The 22,402-nt window shown below is 35.0% G+C and overlaps 1 protein-coding gene across 3 annotated transcripts in view; it reads left to right on the forward strand.

Annotated features, from left to right (window-relative positions):
• Galnt3 (polypeptide N-acetylgalactosaminyltransferase 3) overlaps positions 1–22,160 on the forward strand; it is a 38,013-nt gene extending 15,853 nt beyond the window's left edge. For all 3 annotated transcript variants that reach the window (XM_042694215.1, XM_042694217.1, XM_042694216.1), the window contains exons 3-11: positions 1,965–2,137; positions 7,695–7,844; positions 8,570–8,804; positions 9,276–9,393; positions 11,344–11,544; positions 15,736–15,867; positions 16,075–16,176; positions 19,055–19,207; positions 20,418–22,160. In XM_042694215.1, coding sequence (XP_042550149.1) covers positions 1,965–2,137; positions 7,695–7,844; positions 8,570–8,804; positions 9,276–9,393; positions 11,344–11,544; positions 15,736–15,867; positions 16,075–16,176; positions 19,055–19,207; positions 20,418–20,540 — 1,387 coding nt within the window. In that variant the 3' untranslated portion in view covers positions 20,541–22,160. The remainder of the gene's footprint in view (positions 1–1,964; positions 2,138–7,694; positions 7,845–8,569; positions 8,805–9,275; positions 9,394–11,343; positions 11,545–15,735; positions 15,868–16,074; positions 16,177–19,054; positions 19,208–20,417) is intronic.
• The last annotated feature ends 242 nt before the right edge of the window (positions 22,161–22,402 follow it).

Genomic DNA, 22,402 nt, shown 5'->3' on the forward strand with positions numbered 1-22,402 from the left:
TATATTCTGCATTTAAAAATTTTTCTAACTCTTGTCTAGTATTGCATTAATTACATTGAAAATTAGTTAATTTTTATTTAAATATCAAAATTCTCTTCCCTAAGAGGTAAGACAGAAGTCTTACCACAGTGGCGGTGGTGTTTCTCCTCTCCCTACTCTTCTATCATTTCTCTCCCTCTTTGCTGCTGAATCCACTTTTTCCTCCTTTTTTTTTTTTAAGAAGGAATTACACTATTGAGTTTTTCAGCAGTTTTTATATATAGTTTATGTTGGTTTATAAACCTTTCTATATTGGAAATATGAACTTATATTTATGTTTTTTTTTAATTATGATTCAAGGGTATAGATAAACATCTTGTGTTTGAGTTTTAGTTTTACCTTAGTAGTTTCTCTAAAATTCAATTTAGAATAAACAATTTGCTTTTACTCTAAAAAATGAGGAAGAATGTAATGACTTGCTTCTGACCATGCATTGATACTGTGCTTTGAAATTATAAAGACCAGAGAGCAAAATCACTTTCACTAGACTCACCCTTCTCTTTGCTGCCTCCATGATATTGACACATTATTTTCATCCTTAAGCCCCAAATTCCTTTTTAATTACTATAAATATTCCTCCCTAAAGACCCTCTCTTAGTAAAGGATACCAATATTTCCATTAAAATATTGTTATAAAAATAATTAATGAGAGAATGTGTGATCCTTTCTAGCATGGCTTTCCCAGGTTCCCACTGTCACACTGCGGGCTGCCATCTTTCAGTCCGCTGTCCACTGGTCTGTTGATCCTGGAAAGCAATTCAAGTGTGTTGGACTTTTATCTCTATGGGTGAATGATTTACTTCCCTATCCTTGCATTTGTGAAACAATGTTTCATTGTTCACACACTGTATTTATAGTGTGGGAGGATCTGACTTGATGGGGAAAAACTCATAGTTTGTTAGTCAAAATTGTATAGCCATTTATGATATGCAAGTGACTTTGAAGATATAGCTATACAGTTGTTTTATTTGTCTGTCCTTTCCATAGACCACATTTTTTTTTTGTCCAAGTGTTTCAGATTTCTCTCTTCATATACCTCAATCCAGCAGGCTACTCTGATTCTACTGAGCCAGATAGTTTTCTTAGAAGAAGACATTGTTGTAACAATGACTTCAAAATCAGATAATAACAAATGAGTCTAGCTAATGCATGCACATACCACTAATCAGCTAAGAATTATCTCCCTGTTTCCCATTTGCCTTGTTATACCTGGTGACAGATACACAGGACTTGTAACATGGACTTAGATCTATATTTTAAACTTGTAAGTATTTCTTGTTAAATAGAATTTTTTTAAAAAATACTAGGTCTTAATAAGATAGTAGAATACATTATTGAACAAAAACATCTTAAATATACATAAAACTGATAAATATTTGCCAGATGATATCATAGTAATTTAAATTATGTTAAACATCCCATTTGATTCTTTATATAGATTAAATGTCTAAATAATATTAGGTAATACTTAAGAAATGTAAATACTTAGAAAAGTAAAGTAATTTCTTTGAAAGTAATTAACAGTATAATTTAAATTGCAAATAAAATAGATGGTTTTAGCAAGAAAAAAGAATATTTTGTATTCTAGTAGTGACCAAGATTTTCCATTCTTACATGTTGACTGACAGAGGTGATTTTTTTTTTTCATTTTAAATGTTATTTGTTTCTGAAATCACACTGTTGAAGAAACTTACACTAACGTATTGTAATCCATACCAATGGGCATGGTCTCTAGGTGAACAATCTTGTAAAAACTTATTCTGATGTATTTATGCTTATACACCATTAAGAGTATTTCATGTAGAAAGAAACCTATTTATTGTAATTTTTGGAGATAAAGATAAATCATGAAAATTTTAGCAATGGCATACTGTGCAATAAAATAAGAAAAGTGATAACTCTTCTGCTTTTTTGGCCTTTCCTAGATGTATTGAGCAAAAATTTAAGCGCTGCCCTCCCCTGCCTACCACCAGTGTCATTATCGTTTTTCACAATGAAGCATGGTCCACCCTGCTTAGAACTGTCCACAGCGTACTCTATTCTTCACCTGCAATACTGCTGAAGGAAATCATTTTGGTGGATGATGCTAGTGTAGATGGTAAGAAAGCACATGCCTTGTCAGATTTTGAATAGTTTGGATGCAACTGGGTATGGTGGCACATTCCTGTCATCCCAGCGTTGAGGAAGATGTGGAGACAGGATGATCATCAAATGGGAGTATCGCCTCAGATACATAGCAAGATGCTGTCTTGCTAGAAATAGTATGGTTGATATATAATGAGCGAAAGTAAAATCCAAAGATATCCATATGCAAATGTTTTGTACCATAAAAAGCTATGAAATGCCATTGCTTATAACTCTGCAGTTCTCACTTCTTATTCTGAGACACAGTGGTTAACAGCCTGGCTTCCAGCCTGGAGACAAGCTGCCTTAGCTTGAATCCTGGTCAAGAATTTGGTCAAGTTGTTCTTTTTTTTAAAATTTATTTTTATTGTAAAGATACTGTACAGAGGGGTTACAGTTACATGAGCAAGGTAATAATGAGTCCGTTTCCTATTGAGCATTGTTACACCCTCCTTTGTTTTCCCCCTATCATCCCTTTCCTCCCCTGGTCAAGTTCTTTTGCCTCTTTGTCTTGTAAGCTGTATTGGTAAAATGGAGGATAATTTAACATTTAATCAAATCTATTTTAAGATATATCATTATTTTATCAATCACTATAAGAACATCCCACAAGCAATTAAACCAATGTGTCATTGATTATTAAAAAACATCCAATTGTATAGCTCAGAATTGAGCAAATATTGAAATAGTACACAACTCGCAGGGTGGCTTAGAACAACCAATGACCTAAGATAAATGACATCAATTTCTTACTAAATCATGTAGATAACTAGTGAAGATCAGAAAAGAATCCCTATGTTGTTTTATTTTGACTTTGATTTTTTTTTTCTTTTTATTGCCATGCTAAGGATTGAGCCTAGGGCCTTGTGCATGCTAGGCAAGCATCATATCACTATTGTATTAATGTACCATGATGGACACAAAAATATTGTACTAATATTTTTTAAACATTCCAGCATTGTTTTCAAAATTAGCAGAATTCCTTAATGCATTTAAGCTTAAAAGTCTATACCAGATACCAAGTTGTACCTTTTAAACTTGAATCATAAGGCTACTCTACAAGTACTCTAATTTTCTAAGTTACAGGTACCAAACAGATGACCTTCAATCATTACAGAATATATTCCCAAATGAATGAACGCAAAATTGGAACCAGATTGCCCAAAGCCCGATCACAGCCCCAGCACTGATTAGCTATCGCTTCATAAATAAAATGGAAAGAACATCTTTTGACCAAATCCAAAGCAATATTTGTTGTTGTATACAGTATTCCCTTATGTATATGAGCAAGAGGAAGCATGCCTGTTAGGTGATCATCCACCCATTGTAGGATGTATCTAGATTCTAGACACAGTAATAATGTAAAATGAAGATTTTAACCTGATATATGTGATATTGGTACATAAGAGTAAAAATATTTCCATGGTTTCACAGATATTCTGAGTAAAGTGAACATGGGTTCTCAAGATCAAGAAACAGTCAGGTAGAATAAAGTTGCTTAACTCCATAGGTTTTTGACCTGAATATAAAGTGAGAAAATTTTATAACTTAAGTCTTCTGGATTCAGGTCATATGTGATAAGCAGATAGCCCTGGAGGACCTCTCTAATTCCATCACTGGGGATGCTGGGCTACCTCAACAAGAAAAGGTCACAGACTATAGATCCCTGATTTACATCTGTAATACACCTATGCAGGGTATTTCCATTTAATTGTAATTAGCCAATTTACTGTTAATGTGCCCTAGTTTGTTCTTATTCTTTCTATCTAGTTGGACGCACTTGGATTTTAAGGGATGTCTGGCTAAGTTCTACACTCCATTATGTGTTTTACCTTAACAACAACAACAAACTACTGTACCTCACAGATCTTTTCTTCTTTCATTTTGAATGCTTTCTCTCAGAAGGATTTTTATGTGGTTTGGTCTTCTAAGTAGGAAAGATAATAGGGGAGATAATAGGGACATGGTAAATGTATTCCCAGATGGCCTTCAGTTGATGATGCGATTTTTATTTATAAGAACACAAACAAAATTAAAGAACTAAAGGAAGCTGGTGCCAGTAACTCATGCTTGTAATCCTAGATACTCAGGAGGCTGAGATCTGAGGATTGCAGTTTGAAAACAGCTTGGACAGGAAAGACAGTGACTTTTTCTTTCTTTACAAAAGTTTTATCAAGACAAACATAGATACTTTGGGCATATATGTACAATACACATGAAATTTATATGTGGTCATATATAGATTATGACATTTTAAAAGTTTGGTTGTTTTTTTTTTTTCAATATCTTTGTCAGTGAAACTTAATGTGTGCATTGGTCTTAGGGCTTGAAGTCTGGGCCTGAGCACTTACCCTGAGCTGATATTGCCCAAGGCTAGTGTTCTACCACTTGAGCAGCAGCCTTTTTTGGTTAATTGGAGAAAAGAGTCACATGGACTTTCCTGCCCAGGCTGGCTTTGAACCATGATCCTCAGTCTAAGCCTCTTGAGCTAGATTTACAGGCACCAGCCACCAGTGCTGGGCAAAAAGTGAAAGTGGAGCTGTGTCTCAAGTGTTAGACTACTAGCCTTCAGCTCAAGGACAGCATTCTGAACCACCAGTGGATACAGCACACACACACACACACACACACACACACACACACACACACACACACACGAATCAATGAAAATCAGAATGGAAAGAGGTACTTATTCACATATTCACAATCTTCCTGTTTAACCATTTTTATTTTGTTCATTTCCTTCCATAACCACTGTTCAAATACGTTTAATTATGTCAAAGACATCCCATTTTAAATACTGACCTTTACACATCTTACTGTTATTAGTCCATGTATTATACTGTCAAAGACAGACAGACAGGTACAAAGAGAGAGGGAGCTGGGAGGGAGAGTATGTGTGTGGGTGTGTGTTAGTATCAGGGCTTGAACTCTGGGCTTGGGCACTGTCCCTTTAGAATTTTTTGCTCAAGGCTAGTGCTCTTATCACTTGAGCCAAAGCTCTACTTCTGGCTTTTCCGTGGTTAATTGAGGATAAGAATCTCTTGGACTTTTCTGTTCTGGTTGACCTCAAATCTTGCTCCTCAGATCTCAGATTCCTAAGTACCTAGGATTATAGAAGTGAGCCACTGGCACCTGCTCAAAGCATTATTTTTTTTTTTGGGTGGGGGGGGGGGGGTCCGGTCATGGGGCCTGAACTCTGGGCCTGGGTGCTATCCTTCAGCTCTTCAGTTCAAGGCTAGCACTCTACCACTTGAGCCACAGCGCCACTTCCGGCTTTTTTCTTTTTGCTTATGTGGTACTGAGGAATCGAACCCAGGGCCTCAGGCATGCAAGGCAAATGCTCTACCACTGAGCCACCTTCCCAGCCCCTCAAAGCATTATTTTTAATGATGGATTAGACACCTTTTACTTAAACATTTATCTTGTACTTAAATCACATATTTTCAATAGCAAAAGAGCATTAGAACTTCTCTAAGGATGTGAGTATTTTCTTCTAACTCTTTACATCACTTGACAGTAAACTTAGAGCCTTCAGTTTTCTTTTGTGACAGATTCTCACATTTTAGCCCAAGCTGGCCTTTGACTGGTTCTCCTCCAGTTTCAAATGTCCACATATTGGAATTGCCTGGCCATTGGAGCTGTTTTCTTAATGAAAGCCGTCCTTTCATACTGTTGTAATCTACTGAATTGAATCCATTGAAGAGCTATCCAGGGAGTAGCCACAGTGCTCTTGCTATAAAGGAAACTGAGGTAGATGTAATCCCCAACTCCAATCTGTTTAGGGATAATGCAGCTTAAGTAGGTAGTCATATTTCTACAAAACGGTTACAACCTGGTGTTAGTATTCTTGCACAACAGTGTTTTACTATCTCCATCTTACAGATAAGAAGAGCAGCACAGGTAAGCACCTGGCTGAAGTAACACTAACAATAGTGTTGCATCAATGGAGCCCTGTATATCCCATCTCCTGTGGCTTTGTGTGCTTCCAAAAAAACAGTGGAAATGGAAACAAATTTGGAGGGAAGACAAGAATGTGTAGCCTATATCAAACGTTTTATGTAAAACATGTTTTAATAAATTAAAGCAATGAGAAGGGGTATTGACAAAGTAACTTCATTTTTTAAAAAATCCAGTAAGACTTTTAAAACTTTACATCTTAAAGCAGAAGATTTTGCGATTATCTATTGAATGATAATATTGCATGTCTTTAAGAGAACCATTTCTGATGTACTTAGAAGAGTCTGAAAAGTTAAGAGTACTTCTCAGAGACAATAGTTTTCAGACAGATTTATTTTTCAGTACAGTTTGTTCCTGGCACCTTATCTCCTCTATGAGTGCTTTAAATAATTAATTCTTCAGTGTGAATTACTGGTGAACAAATCAAAACAAACAAACCCACCCACACAATGCCAGATAGAGCCACAACTCAGCTCCTCTTGGTTCTGAAATGTGATAGAAGCAATCTACTGCAGGGCCTTACTAATTTTCTCCATATTTCCAAATTTACTTGAGGCTCTGGGCTCAAGAAAGTCACTTAAATTTCACCTATATACTCAGCAAGAATTGGAGAATTCAACAGTGACTGTGGATGATGGTACACATCTGTAATCCCAGCACTCGGCATGTTACAGCAGTAGGATGGCAAGTTGTCAAAGCCAGCCTGGGATACTTCATGGTGACCAGGACAGCCAGGGCTACACAGCAAGACCATGTTTGTTTAAAACAGAAAAAAGCAAGACATAGACTTAAGAAATTGTTTTAAAATATGAATAGAACCTTATTTTATAAACGGGTTTTTCTTTTTATTTCCACCTCAATTTTTGTTTATTATGCAGCTAATCCAAATTAGAATGTTATATATATGAAAGCATATACCCATTGCTACGGTTTTAGTTATTTTAACCTCCTGATTCACATGCTTTCTTTTGCTTCCATATTTTTAGTGGACATAAGTCTGTCTGTAGACTCCAAAGTATTAAGCAATTTTCTGTTGACATTGTAACAATGGACCCAAAGTGCTTTCTTTGTACCTTTCCTACTTGCCTTTTTCTTGACATTTTGGTCTTAAGTTATCTTGACCACTACGTAAATATCAGACAATCCTTTTGATGATAATTGGCATTTTGTCATTAGGATATCTAGTCTTAAACACCATCTTGAAAATTGTTGAATAGCTATGTGGGCCAGATTCCATTTCTTTTACTCCCATAGTACACAGACCTGACAAGATATTTTCTTAACGCCTGGGTTCCTCTCTACTTCAATCTCTCACTCCCAAACACATACGTTTATTGACAGGAAGCACCTAAGATTAGTGTGTGTTATAATGTTTATGTGTTGTAGCAATTACAACTTGGATATGTCGACCTTTTCCCCATAATGATTTAAAATAAGCATTTTCATATCACTGTGGGAAAATATGTTAACCACTGAACACTTTGGAGGGGTCACACATTGTATGGTTTCATTGACTCCTATGAATCAAGATAAGTTTAGAAAGAGTTAATCCTGATTTTCTTTCCTTACAGAGTACTTACATGAAAAACTTGAGGAATATATAAAACAATTTGCCATAGTCAAAATAGTCAGACAAAAAGAAAGGAAAGGTCTGATCACTGCACGGTTGCTAGGAGCAGCGGTAGCAACAGCTGAAACGCTCACATTCTTAGATGCCCACTGTAAGTATGCAACCGTAAGTAGTCTAATGTTCCCTCCCTACCCCCTTAATTTAAAATTGATCCATCGTCCATTTTAAAGGAAAAAACGTCACCTGAACTTTAGAATTGCTTCACTTCTTCTTGGAGCAGAGTTTATCTTCATAGAAAATTTTTTCCTAACTCTGCTTAATCTTGCTTTATCTTTTATTGTTATTACTTTAAGTAGTTGTACAAAGAAGTTACCATTCAACAAAGCAGTTTATCAGTACAATACTTCTTGATCAGTGCATCCCCTTTGAACATTCTTGCTTTAGTTTTTGAAACTACACTTGTCACAAGGAACCTTGAGGAAATCCTCCCTTTTCAAGTTCCATTGTACAACATTGCAACTGTGGTTAATAATTTATAACACACTTAAAAATTGCTAAGAGTAGATTTTAAATGTTCTTGCACATATGAAATGATATATATAGGAATGAACTTGATTGTGGGAAATCATTTCAGATGCATACATCTATCAGAACATTACAATGTATAGCATAATGATATAGAGAGATTTTTGCCTACCATAACTCAATAACATTAAAAAAATCACAGCTATATATCCATTCAACAGGAAACAAGTTAATTATCATTTTTCTGTGATCTGCTAGCTACCCGAGTAACTAAAAAGAGCTCTCAGTGCCCTAATGTATATATACACATATATTTTTTTCAGTGAATTAATGTAATTCTGGTTTTCACAGGCGAGTGTTTCTATGGTTGGTTAGAACCTTTGCTGGCCAGAATAGCTGAGAACTACACAGCCGTTGTGAGTCCAGATATTGCATCCATAGATCTGAACACATTTGAATTCAACAAGCCTTCTCCATATGGAAGTAACCACAATCGTGGGAACTTTGACTGGAGCCTTTCTTTTGGCTGGGAAGCGCTTCCTGATCACGAGAAGCACAGAAGGAAAGATGAAACCTACCCAATCAAGTAAGACAAATGGCTCTTAGTCTTAATTCATACCACAACATTGTATGCTGAATATGTGCGTGCTTTTTTTTTTTTTTTGCATTTTGTTTTTGCTGTGGTTCTCTCTTATGTAATTCTTACAGTGAAAACAAGGAGAACAAATACATATCCTAAAAAGAAAGAATAGGAAAGTAATTAGGCACCTGCATATGCTATGGTCGGCTATAGAGTAAAATTAGGTGGGCTCGTACATCTTCTTAAATCATTATTTGAGAATCCTAAGGCATGGTTAAAAATAATCTGAAAGAGGACACATGACTATTTATATACCCCCAAAGCTTGGCTTCAAAGATGACATTTTAAAGGTTTTTAAGTTAATCTTTAAAATTTTTAAGTTATGATATCTTGTTAGCATGGAGAGTTTATGTGTTTCTTTCAGCTATTTTACCTTGTATAGCTATTATAACCATTTTACAATGGATTATTTTTCAGAACTCCTACTTTTGCAGGAGGACTTTTTTCCATATCAAAAGAATATTTTGAACATATTGGAAGTTATGATGAAGAAATGGAAATCTGGGGAGGTGAAAACATAGAAATGTCATTCAGAGTAAGTTGTGGTGATAAATATAGCACACTTGTTAAACAGTGAATTGTAGTGTTCTAATTGGCTGGTATCGATCATTATAGATCTGTGGAGTTTTTTGGTACTGCCTAAAATTTAATTGCTGAAAATTTGGAAATAAGAATAGTTCCTTTCACATTGTAACTTGATGTATTTGTTCATCATTGGCAAAGTAACAGAAGGAATTAAACTCCTGTGTTCAGGCAGTAACACCAATTAATAGACTATAGCTACTGAATTCCAGCCAAGATAAATATCATTAAACCTGGTACTTCAGGAAATAAGTTGATTATCAAGGCAGTCCGTATGGAAAAAAATTTCAAAGGACATTGGACTTAACTGATTGGATGAAATGAGTGGTTCCAGTTTTTTTAATCTATAAATAATAAAAGCTATTATGTAAACAAAGGCTCTAGATAATTTCTATCCATTTTGTATTTCATGAGTTTATTTTTTTAAATACGTTTTTTTATTGTAAAAGTACTGTACAGAGGGGTTACAGTTACATGAGCAAGGTAATGAGTACATTTCTCAGCAAGCATTGTTGCCTCCTCCTTTGTTTTTCTCCTACCATCGCTTCCCTCCCACCTCCACAACTACACTCTCCCCGCTCCCTGCCTAAATTGTAAAGTTCATTTTTCAACATAGTGTCTTGTACATCTCATTGTTACAATGGGTCAACCTATATCCCTATTTAAGCATTTTGTTTTTTCCCTTCCCTTTCCCAAGCTAGAGATGTGTATGTACAAGATGCAGGGCACTGACATCAAATACAGTGAAAACGGGTTATACCATGGGGGAGGAACATACAAAGAAACAAAGAAATCACATGGTACATTATAAATATGTTAGAAACAATAGCAAGAGGGAAAAAACCACTTGTGTCCCTATCTTGGGGTTCATTTCACTTAACATCATCTTATCTGGTCATATATTTATCCCTTAGAGTTTTTATCCCTTACCATAAATTGTAGTAGAAAAAATAAACTAAGTTAGAAAATTTAAATTTTCAACTCTGGCTCCATTAAACTTGGACAACAATTATCTTAACCAGGTTTGAACTACTTAAGGGCAGGATCTTGATTTATTCACTTTAATAATACTTTGTTAAGTAGTAGTAGTAGTAGTAGCAGCAGCAGCAGTCGTTTGTTAAATAAAACATACCATTGAGATTTCTCATTTATTTAAAGAATAAAAAAGTTGATTGATCACTTATCTGAATACTAGCATATACTACTAATTATGACTTCCTTTCAGACTTTTGCTTAGTTATTATTTATGTCAGAATCACTTTTTAACACATTTAAGTAAGAAGGTATCAGTTCACAATTTAGCATTTTACTTACAATTAGATTGAATGAGTATTTAAACTTTCTAAACAGGCATGCATTTTTTTTAGTAATGATCAACAATTCAAACTTTTAATAGATTGTAGATTTGTAATAATGGCTATCTGGAATTTTTTTCTTATATACCAAGTTGAGCACAGAGAATCTAGGTTCACTTATATCTAGAATGCTTATATATTCCTTAAAAGAGAATCATATGGATTAAGTGAAGTGACCATGTAAGTTGCATAAAATGGAAGTAAATGAACAAGAGCCTTTGGTCCTCTCTGTATGGAAGATTTACATAGTTGTTTGCAAAAGAAAAAAATCTTGGAATTCATTTTTATGAAAGATCCAATATACTTTGTTAACTTACTTTCTACAGGTTTGCTCTAGATGAATGTTTATAACCTCAGAAGAAGTCATGCTTTAAGTCTATGGAACTGAAGTTGAACTGGCAGGGAACAAGGGACTCTTTATGAATACATTGATACAATAAATCTCTTCTTTGTATTTTGTTTGATTAATATCTTAAAGGTGAACTTAAAAGCAGCACTTTGATTTCCCACAAATACTGTAAATTTAAACAAATATCATTAATTGTCAGGTTTGGCAGTGTGGTGGGCAGTTGGAGATTATGCCTTGCTCTGTTGTTGGACATGTTTTTCGCAGCAAAAGCCCTCATACCTTTCCAAAAGGCACTCAGGTGATCGCTCGCAACCAAGTTCGCCTTGCAGAAGTCTGGATGGACGACTACAAGGAAATATTTTACAGGAGAAACACAGATGCAGCAAAAATTGTTAAACAAGTAAGTTAGAGCTAAATTATTAATTTACTATTAAAAGATGTACCAAGTTCACATCTCCTTATTCTTGAGTCACCTAAAATACAGAGCATTCAAATATTTACTTTTAAAGCAAAAGTTGCTGTTGTTTCTTAGTTCTTAAAATGTGTAACTTAATGGATGCCAGGTTTCTCCCTTGAGAGGAAAAATTAACTAAACAGTCTTTTAAGCATTCAGGCTTTCCATTTGATCTTGTCCCTTTCCATATGAAAGATACTTTGTATGACTGCTTTAAAAAAAATTTCTTTTTACTCAAGATAAAATGAAGTAGAACTGCTCATACACACACACACACACACACACACACACACACACACACACACATCTTACTATCTTTAAGTAGTTACATGAAGGAGTTGCCAATTAACAAAGCAGTTAATGAGTATAATGCATCTTGATCAATGTCACATTCTCATCCATTCTTCCCCATCCCCCTAATTTTGTAAGATATACGTGAAATTCTTTTTTTATTAATAAGTTTTTTAATTGTGAAAAATACCATACAGAGGGGTTACAATTCCATGAGCAAGGTAATGAGTACATTTCTTATCAAGCATTGCTGCCTCCTCCTTTGTTTCCCCTTCCCATCCCTGCCCTACCATCTCCCCTCTGCACCCCCCTCCACCAAAGTTGTAAGCACCCCCCTCCACCAAAGTTGTAAGTTTGTTTTTCGACATAACGTCTTATACATCTCATTGTTGCAATGGGTCCACCTGGATCCCTATTTAAACAATTTATTTTTTCCCTTCCCCTCCCAAAATTATACTAACATCAAATACTGTGAAAACAGGGGTTATACTATGGGGGAGGGACGTACAAAGCAACAAAGAAATCATCTTATAAATATTACACGCGGGGCTGGGAAGGTGGCTCAGTGGTAGAGCGCTTGCCTTGCATGTCTGAGGCCCTGGGTTCGGTTCCTCAGCACTCCATATGCAAAAAGAAAAAAGCCGGAAGTGGTGCTGTAGCTCAAGTGGTAGAGCGGTAGCCTTGAGCTGAAGAGCTGAGGGACAGCGCCCGGCCCAGAGTTCAGGCCCCATGACCGGACCCCCCCCGCAAAAAATAATAATACATGCAATTCTTGATTGCTTTCTTCCCTTCTCTTCATTTGTTTGCTGCTTTCCCCTTGACCCCACCCCACTCCTTTCAAATATCTGTTTCCTGGTTTTTTATTAACTTTGTCTTGCTAAAGAATTATGCTATTTGGAGGGTAGGAAATGTACTCATTACCTTGCTCATATAACTGTAACCCCTCTGTACAGCATTTTTATAACAAAAAAAATACAAAAAAAGGAATTATGCTATTTGAGTTTGCCCTTGAATCTACCTTATTCCAGTTCATATATTTATATATACATACATACCACCTAATGTATTTACTTACAAGTTTATAAGCTAAATCTAGCTTCCACATATAAGGAAATACATCTGTTGTCTTTCTGAGCCTGACTTACTTCATTTAATATAATTTTTCCCAGGCCTTTCCATTTCTCTAAAAATGTGCAATATCATTCTTTCCAATGGATGAGTAAAGTTCCATTGTGTATATATACCACATTCTCTTGATCAAGCAATCAGAGCCTGTCACCAATCAGAACACATCAACACTTTTATCTCAGAAATAACTGCTTTTTTTTTCAATGTAGGTTCCAAGTAGCTTTTTGAACTGGATGTAGAGACAAGGACTTGATGTGCATGAGAATGAGCCAGAAGTATTAACATTTCCTTCCCTTTCTTTTGCTTTTTTCCCTTTCTTTTCATTTCCTTTTTCTTTCTTTTCTCTAAGTCCTAGTTCCACTAATCATTGGAGATACTGCTTTGGCAAAGCCCCTTTAGGAATAAAATTGGACAACACTATCTTTGTACAATAGCTACCAGGTAGCTGGGTGTGGAGTATGCTGTACGTGGCTTTCCTTTCTTCCTCTCTGCCTTGAGAAGAATATGTCCTATCTCTCTCTGGAATAGCTGTAAAGTGAGGAAGTAATAAGTGTTAACAAAAACATGATGTTACTACTAACCTCTCCTAGATAGCCTCTACACCTTTACACCATATTATCCTGACAATGTATTACAAGTGAGTTGTGTTGTATGTGGAAAACTAACAAAATAACAGCTTAAGAATGGGTTTCACAAAGGCACAATGCATATGTGCCTCATTTGTATAAAATTATATGTATGTGTGTGAACTCTAAGATATAGAAACAAGAGATCTCTTTTTATTATTATTGTTTCAGTTTTCTGTCTGTATTTGGCAGGTGTAGGGTACAGAACTTGAGGGGGAAAAAGGTGAAAAAGTGCATCACTGCATAGTGTTTAAATTGTACTATGCAACTCTTTGGTGGAGATGGGAAGGAGGGACTGGGAGAGAATAAGGGAAGGGAAGATAGCATATAAAAGGAAATGTACTCATCATCTGACTCATGTAACTGTAATCCCTCAGTACATCTCCTTTATAATAACAATAAATAAAATGAAATAAAATAAAAAAGAATGGGATTCATTTAATGTGGCCAAGTTATTTACAAAAAATAAATAATGCTAATTCAGGCGGGTAGGAAGGAATGATACTGGCAGTCCAGCGCACCAGCATTTTGACTTGCACAGTGAAGACATATCTGCTTACCGATCTCCATATTTTCTTTGGTCTTTAGTGTCTTCCTGTGATATGTCAGTAAGATACAAATAGAAAGCATTACTTTGGGTAGATTACTATCTGTGTGCCCAAAACCACTAAGACAATTTGGGCAGATATGGTACTGCACAAGAGCACTTGGCAAGACAGGCAAGAATGTTCTAAATGGACCTACCACTCTGTTTGTGACCCACAGAGACAAGTGATCCATCCAGCCAGTCTTGGTTCTTACCATAGGGCACAGTGCACTTAAAAATGCATTATATGACCAGAAATCCTTAAGAGTCATTCAAACAAACAAACAAACAAACCTGAGCTGAAAGCATTGAAGCTGACATAAAAAATATTTTCCTTGGTTGAACTTACAAGTTTTTTTTTCATACATTTACCTATCAAATATAATTTGTCCCTAAAAGTTTACCTGTAAACAAAGCATCTTTCTAGTTTAATCATTTAAGAATCATTTACCTTGCCCTTTAAAATAAAAGAAAATAAAATGCAATTCACTCAAGATTTCCTCTTTCTACTCAAGATGTAGTTGGGAATCTTGTTACAAGGAAGTTTCTAAATTGCAAAAGAATTATTCTTAACTGTGCTGGGATTTTTTCTTCTGTTTTTTTTTTGGGGGGGGGGGTCCGGTTGTGGAGCCTAAACTCTGGGCCTGGGCACTGTACCTCAGCTCTTCAGCTCAAGGCTAGTGCTCTACCACTTGAGCCATAGTGCCACTTCCAGCTTTTTTCTTTTTGCTTATGTGGTGCTGGGGAATTGAACCCAGGGCCTCATGCATGCAAGGCAAGTGCTCTACCACTGAGCCACCTTTCCAGCCCCTTTTCTTCTGTTTTTGACAGTACTGAAGTTTAAAGTCAGGGCCTTCTGCTTACTATACTGATGCTGTATTATTTGAGCAATGTCCCTAGTCATTATTTGGTCATTTTTTCAGTCTTGCATTTTTTTGCCCAGGTGGCCTCACACTCTGATCCTCCATAATTGGGATGCCAGGTGCATACCATCTCATCCTGCTTGTTAATTGAGGTGATATGTCTTTTAACTTTATTTCCAGGCTCTCCTTAAACCAATTCTCCCAGTCTCCAGTCTCCACCTCCCAAGTACTTTGGGTTACAGATTTGAATTACCATGTCAGCTGTGCAGACTTGGAGTGGTTGGTTTTGCAGTCTAGACTAAGAAGAAACATAAATTGCAAAGTTGTTGGCAATTTCAGACTACCTTAAAGTACAAAGTGAAGATTCATTCTGTGTTCACAGGTTTCTATAGGGAGCTTTGTCCTGTGGGAAAAGTGTTGTGGCACAAATAACAAATAAAATAATATCTGTTCAGCACTACAGTGTTACTTGATTCTCTGAACCCAGAAATGAACAGGCATTTCTGAATGGGTGGTTGATAGAGCTGAACTGCATCGTGCATTTTGACCTAGAATTTATTTTTCAAGATCCAAATACAAGTATTAGTCTTTGAACTATTTTCTGTTTTGATTAAGGATCCCTTCCTTTCTCATCTTCCTCTAGAAATCATTTGGTGACCTTTCAAAAAGGTTTGAAATAAAAAAGCGCCTTCAATGTAAAAACTTTACGTGGTATCTGCACACTGTTTACCCAGAAGTGTATGTGCCAGACCTGAATCCTGTTATTTCTGGATTTGTGAGTATTTCCTGTTCCTTTTCTTCACTTGATATATGCCTTGCCACCAACATTTTGTGTGGTTCAGGAAAAATTGCTGGAATATTTTTTGCTTTGTTGCTTTTGAGATTTTTACATTACTAGTCTTAACATTTATTACTTTACTGGTATTAATTGAATATAAACTACATAGTTTAAAATGGTTTCATAATTGGACTTTTAATGTAGATAAAAAGTGTTGGTCAGCCTCTCTGTCTGGATGTTGGAGAAAACAATCAAGGAGGTAAACCACTGATTTTGTACACGTGCCATGGACTTGGGGGAAACCAGGTGAGTGTGCACACTACATAGAAACCCTCCCTTCTCCTTAGCAGGTGACTGACACAAGTAAAATAGTGCATGTTTCCCTGAAGCCCCAACTCAGCTCTATGCCCAGCTATTCTGGTATGTGAATCATGTTTACACAGAGCTTGGCAATCACCGTCCAAGTTGTAAGGTTTATATTCTGGCTCTAAAAATAATGCTGCTTACCCATTCAATAGAAAGGAAAATGAGACAACTTTCAAAAAGGATCTCTTCTGTATTTCATGGATGTTCGCATGTTACTATTGGTATGGTAACTTTATAAGATTATATCTGAGGACCGTATTGAATTGAATTTAATAGCAAATTGCATCTCCTGTTAACACAAACAGAGCTGCCATTTTTACTTCCTTTTGTGGGCCAAGATATTACATAAGTATTCTTCCTGTCCCCCAACAGTATATGTTCTTGATTCTTCACTGGTGGTGTCTGACTTGTGGACACTATTTTACCAGTTAAGCCCCAAATGCCCAATGTTATTATCTAGCCCAATCTGGGTGGACAATGTAATCAATATTACGTTTCAGGGTATTCCCTTCCTTTCCTTCCATTCACAAGATAAAAATAGTAATACTGATTATAAAGAAAAACAAAGCATATCAGGATATGCTATTAGTGGTTGGGGGTAAGGGATTATTTTCCAAGATTCAAGAGGACATTTCTTAGAGTAGAGGTCTAAATGAGAGAGGGGGAGCAGTACTCCCGGAAAAGAATATCTTAAGTGGCTGGGTGGGGGAGAGGGGAGGGAAGGGCAGGGGCGGGGAAATCTAACCAGGTGCCTAGGGACAGATTCATGCAGACCAGAAAGCCAGGGTGGTCCAGGAAGAGTGGTCAGGCAAGGAGGGGTAGGAAATGAGTCACAGACTGTGATAAGGGACCTAGTCATAGAGGGCTTTGCAGGCCTCATTAAGGTACTTGGATTTAATTCTGAGTTTGACAGAAGCCATCTGAAGATTTTGATCAGGAGAATAATGTAGTCTGGTTTATATTTGAAACTGAATCTGGCTTCTGTCACCTTAACATGCCATTTTGGTTTATATCCTTTAAATTTTCAAACAAATGCCACATTTCAACTTCTTTGTAAATTTTAATTCCTTGAGTGCCAAAATGTTGAGGTTGCATGTAATTTGAACATTTTCTCATGCTCTCTTCTGTTTTGATCATGAAACTATAATTTCATAGCATGTAACTCAATTATAGCAGTTTTGTGTTTGCAAAATAACAATTATTTGGGTTATGTGGTTAAATTGGATGATATTCTGATACAATAATCCTTAAGCCATTCTAACAATGCTTAGCTTCTTTTACTCTCTGCCAAGGTATTTGTCCTGGTTTTGAGTTACAGTTGGTCCAGCATTCTGCTGACCTGGATTATTACAAAAAATCTGTTCCTAAAATGTTTTCAGCTATTTTCCATTTCTTCTAAGGTCCATTTTAATGACTTTTTATTAGCACACATTAATAATTCAAGACAGTTTCATTGTGATCATTCCATAGAAATATAATTCTGTACTTTGAAGAAATTCACTCCTCTATTATAATCCCTCCTCAAATTTTTCCCTTTTTTGACAGTGTTTAATGAGCTTTATTACACTATATTTATGTATGTGTGTATGTGTATATATATATATATGTATATATACATCTATACTCATACATATACTATATATATCCCATATGCTACACATTCATGCATACTCTATACATGTATATATGTATAACTTCAATCTTCAAATTCCCCCTGAGGATCCTCTGTTTCCCCCTTCTACTAATCTCCTTCAAACAGTTTTCTTCTTAAACTCATGATTCATCATCATCATCATTGTTGTTATCATCATCATCATCACCACCATCATTTTTAATCTATATTCCACACGGAAGAGGTAACATTTGATATGTCACTTTTTGATATTGGTTTATCTTGCTCAAAGTGAAAATCTACAGTTCCATCCATTTTTCTGCAAATGATATCATTTCATTATCCTTTATAGATAAATTAGTACACATATATAATTTTCTTTATTCATGAATTGATTGTTGAGCACCAGGCTGATTACACAGCTTGGTTATTGTGAGCAAAGCTGCTATACTAATTTACTTTCCTTCAGATAGGGTCATAAGGCAGGTCTATTTTTAAGTCTTGACAGAACCTCCTTACCGATTCCTTAGTGGTTGCACCATTTTACATTTCCAGGGAGTATATCAAGGTTTCTTTTCCCCACATCCTCTCCAGCATTTGTTATTTGTTTTCTTGATGATTGTTATTCTGACTGGGGTGAGATAGAATCTCAGCATTAATTTTGGTTTGTATTTATTTTGTGAGTAAGGATGTTGAATATTTCTCTATGTAATTATTAGCTATTTGCACTTCTGAGAACTAGCTGAGCTATGTATTTGTCTCTTTATTAATTGTATTCTTTACTTTCTTAATGTTCAATTTTCCAAGCTCTTTGTATATGCTGGATATCATCCTTTATTCTGTCAGTGGAAATTGGCTTCCACTCCATGGGTTATCCCTTCACTCTGGTTTTCTTTGATATGCAGCTTTTAATCTGATGTAATCCCATTGGTCAATTCTTGATATTATCTTGGGCAATTAGAGTTCTCCTCAAAAAGTAATTGCCTATACCTAGAACTTGAGATTTTTATCTCAAGATTTATCTGCCTGGGCGGTCTCTGAATTGAGATCCTCAGATCTCAGCCTTTTAAGTGGCTAGGATTATAGACATGAGCCATTGTATTATTTGGCTAAAATAAATATGTTTATTTCTCAATGAGTGGTTGACTTATTTTGTAACGGAATATACAGGTGCTTTTGTCATTAACAACCTTCTTTTTTCTGTAGTACTTTGAATACTCTGCTCACCGTGAAATCCGGCATAATATCCAGAAAGAATTGTGTCTTCATGCTGCTCCAGGCCCTCTCCAGCTGAAGCCATGTGCCTATAAGGGTCAAAAGACAATTGTTGCTGAAGAACAGATATGGGACATCCAGAAGGTAACTAAATGCAGTTAATTTACTCAAAATGCTTAACTGAAAAAAAAAATACATGAAATATAGTATTTCAGTATGTTCCACCAGGATTTCTCTGCCTTTATTATTAAGTTTATTAATATATAAATATATATATATATATCACCAACATAAAAGGAGACTTTATGATTTAAGTACCTCTAGGAATCATATAATCATATTTACTTCTTTAGAGCCCATTTATGCAGCTCAAGTAAGTCTATGAATTATTAGTAATAATTGCTCTTTTTAAACTATGCAGGGGTTTTTACATTGCTTTTATATGACTCTTGCAAAAAAAAAGTCATATTTTTCTTCTTGCAGAGGGAAGAAAGTGTATGTTTTTGCATAGTCATTAATTCTTCTTCCTCTATTTTGTTTTTTTCCCATGAAACTAAAGTTGAGAAAATACATGACAGATCACTTGTGTGTGTATGTGTAAAAACAATAATATATGTTTTATTATATATATATAGTATATGGTAGGTTATATGTATAATGTGTAATGTTTTATAATATATAAACATTATATGTAATGCTTTTATTATCTTTAAGAAGTTGTACAAAGAATTTCAATTCAGTATGTCATTTTGTGAGTACATTTTGGTCAGTATCACCCCTTCCTTCATTTTCCTACATCTGTTTCACCCCCACCCATACTGGCAATTATTTGGTTCCATTTTCACATATGTATGTTTAATATCATGATGATATCCATCTGTCCTTCCTCTGTCTATTTGTCTGATCTCTTCCCTTGTGACCTCTCCACTTCCTGGCAACATGTTTCAGCTAATCACTTGGTTTTAAGCAAATGTTTTAAGGTTTAATCAGTTCTTCCCTATAAATTGTTTTGTGAAATACTGAAATATTGTAAGACTAGCCTGTATGATTTATGATTATTTTTAAAGAGATTGTTAAATATGTTAAGGGAATGTTTCTTGCTTGAGAACTTTGATTGATCTTACTCTATATATCTCTTTTTTTGTCTAATTCTTTATGTAATTGAACAGTAGTCATGTAAATGATGGTGTTTACTGACATTTTACCCAATGTATTAGGTCTTAAGAAGATTAAAAGATAAAAATACTTGTTATGCATGTTTCTCTTTTGCTTCAATGAGATTGTAAGGTCCTTTTCCATACATATTTGTTAACCAAGAGTCCTGAAGCTTACTGTTTGCCTTCTTTTATTCTAGGATCAACTTCTGTATAATCCATCCTTAAAACTGTGCCTTTCAGCAACTGGAGAACATCCCAACTTGGTGTCATGCAATCCTTCAGACCTACTCCAAAAATGGATTTTTAGCCAAAATGATTAAGTGTTTCTTAAAATTAAGGAGTTTGAAAATGAGATATTGTTTCTCATAAAACTGTGACTAAGCATACACTGTACTTTCCAAAATTATGCAAAAGCAGCTAATTGTAACTTATTCCAAGTGCATTTTTCTTATTTATATCTAAAAATGTCTATGTAGCACTATGTGGCACTGCTGCAAAAATCATAGACATTTCTGTCTTGAAGCACAATAACTAGTGTACCAAAGATGATTCCAAAATGTCCAGATGTAAGAGAAGAAATGTTTACAGAGTGATGAAAATAATTTCCCTAGTAAGGTGATACCTGTGTTTTTTATAATGCAATTGATATACATAGCTACATTTACATGCTCATAATTTAAAATATCTTCCCTAGGTTGGGGGGTAAGGGGAAAGGGAGGAGAAAGATTTGATACTGTATTTTTTTAACGACATAGAAGTGTATCAATAATGGTCATACATTGGCCTTTGTGCACAAACCAGGAAATTTTTATAGACTTAGAATTTATTATTTTTAAATGCAGGTAAACTTCTTCTTTGTCTTCTGTTTACTTGTCTGTCAAATTTTTCTTGAAGCATGAAGTTGAAGAAGAAGAAGAGGAGTATTTTTAACACTTAAATTTATTGACAAATTTTAAAATACTTTTTCATCTGAAACCCACTTCACTAGATGCCCTTCAGTCTTCCCTGAATGGCTTTTTCTAAGTGACTATCCTGTGTGTTTTCCCAGAGTGATTAAAAAGAAACGATTTATAAATTATTATCTATTAATAAGGGGTCCTTTTCTTTCCTAATAGTCTTTTTTTCTTACCAAAATTCACTAATCTTGAGTGTTTGTGATATTGAATTTACAAATGCAGAATACTTGACTCGATTCTAAATTTTATTTGTTACTGATTATCTTTGTCATGGATTTTTTCTCATCAAAAAGGCCTTATTTTTACATTTGTGGAAAACACAATAAAAGAATCCTAAACAACTTGTAACTGCTTGTTTAAATTTTCTTCCTGTTTAGGATAAACTCTGTAATTGAATGTAGTTGGGGAAACATGTATTTCATGTACTGGCTTACTAATCACTTACACGTAGAGCCATAGATTCTTGAACAAATTTCTGATAACTTTCCTTAAGTATCTGATAGAGGTTACTTTTTTAAATCATATTTTGTTAGGAGGCTTACCAATTTTTTCTTTTTGGTCCTTTTATATATAAATGCCTTGTGTAATTATTCCAGAAATAAAATAAAATGGACTTCATTATTTTAAACTTGAATTCTAAATTGTACAAAGAAAGCAGTTTTGATTATTGCCTCCATCTAATTGTATATGACTTTAAAATTTGATTAAGAATCCCGCATTCCCAACTGATTACTTTGCCAACATTTGTTTACATTCAACTAACATTTATTTTGTGTCTGACTTTGTATTAAGTTATGCTGAGCTCAATAAGACTTGTCAGTGCCTTTGAGCTGTGTTTCATGAAATAGATCAACAATGCTGAAATAGAGCATGCCAGAAAGATGTATATTTTATAGTGCCAATGACACTTCAATTAATAAGTAAAAATATTTCTCTATTTTATAGCTAATAATATATATCATTAAAAACATAAGCAGTCACTTATATGTGCAATTTTTGTTTTTTAACTTGTTACACTGATGTAAACATCTATGAGGACCTGATTCTTTTAAAGCATGATATATATATATAGAGAGAGAGAGAGAGAGACATATATGTATATATATGTATGTGTGCATGTATATATATGCATATATATATATCCAGATATATGTCTTAAATGAGCTTAAGCAATGTGTGTTTAATAAAACAAAACCAGTTCTAGTATCCTTTATAAGATCACATTT

This window comes from Dipodomys spectabilis, unplaced genomic scaffold, assembly GCF_019054845.1.
Source record: "Dipodomys spectabilis isolate Male_0828 unplaced genomic scaffold, ASM1905484v1 ptg000174l, whole genome shotgun sequence".
NCBI classification, from domain to species: Eukaryota; Metazoa; Chordata; class Mammalia; order Rodentia; family Heteromyidae; genus Dipodomys; species Dipodomys spectabilis.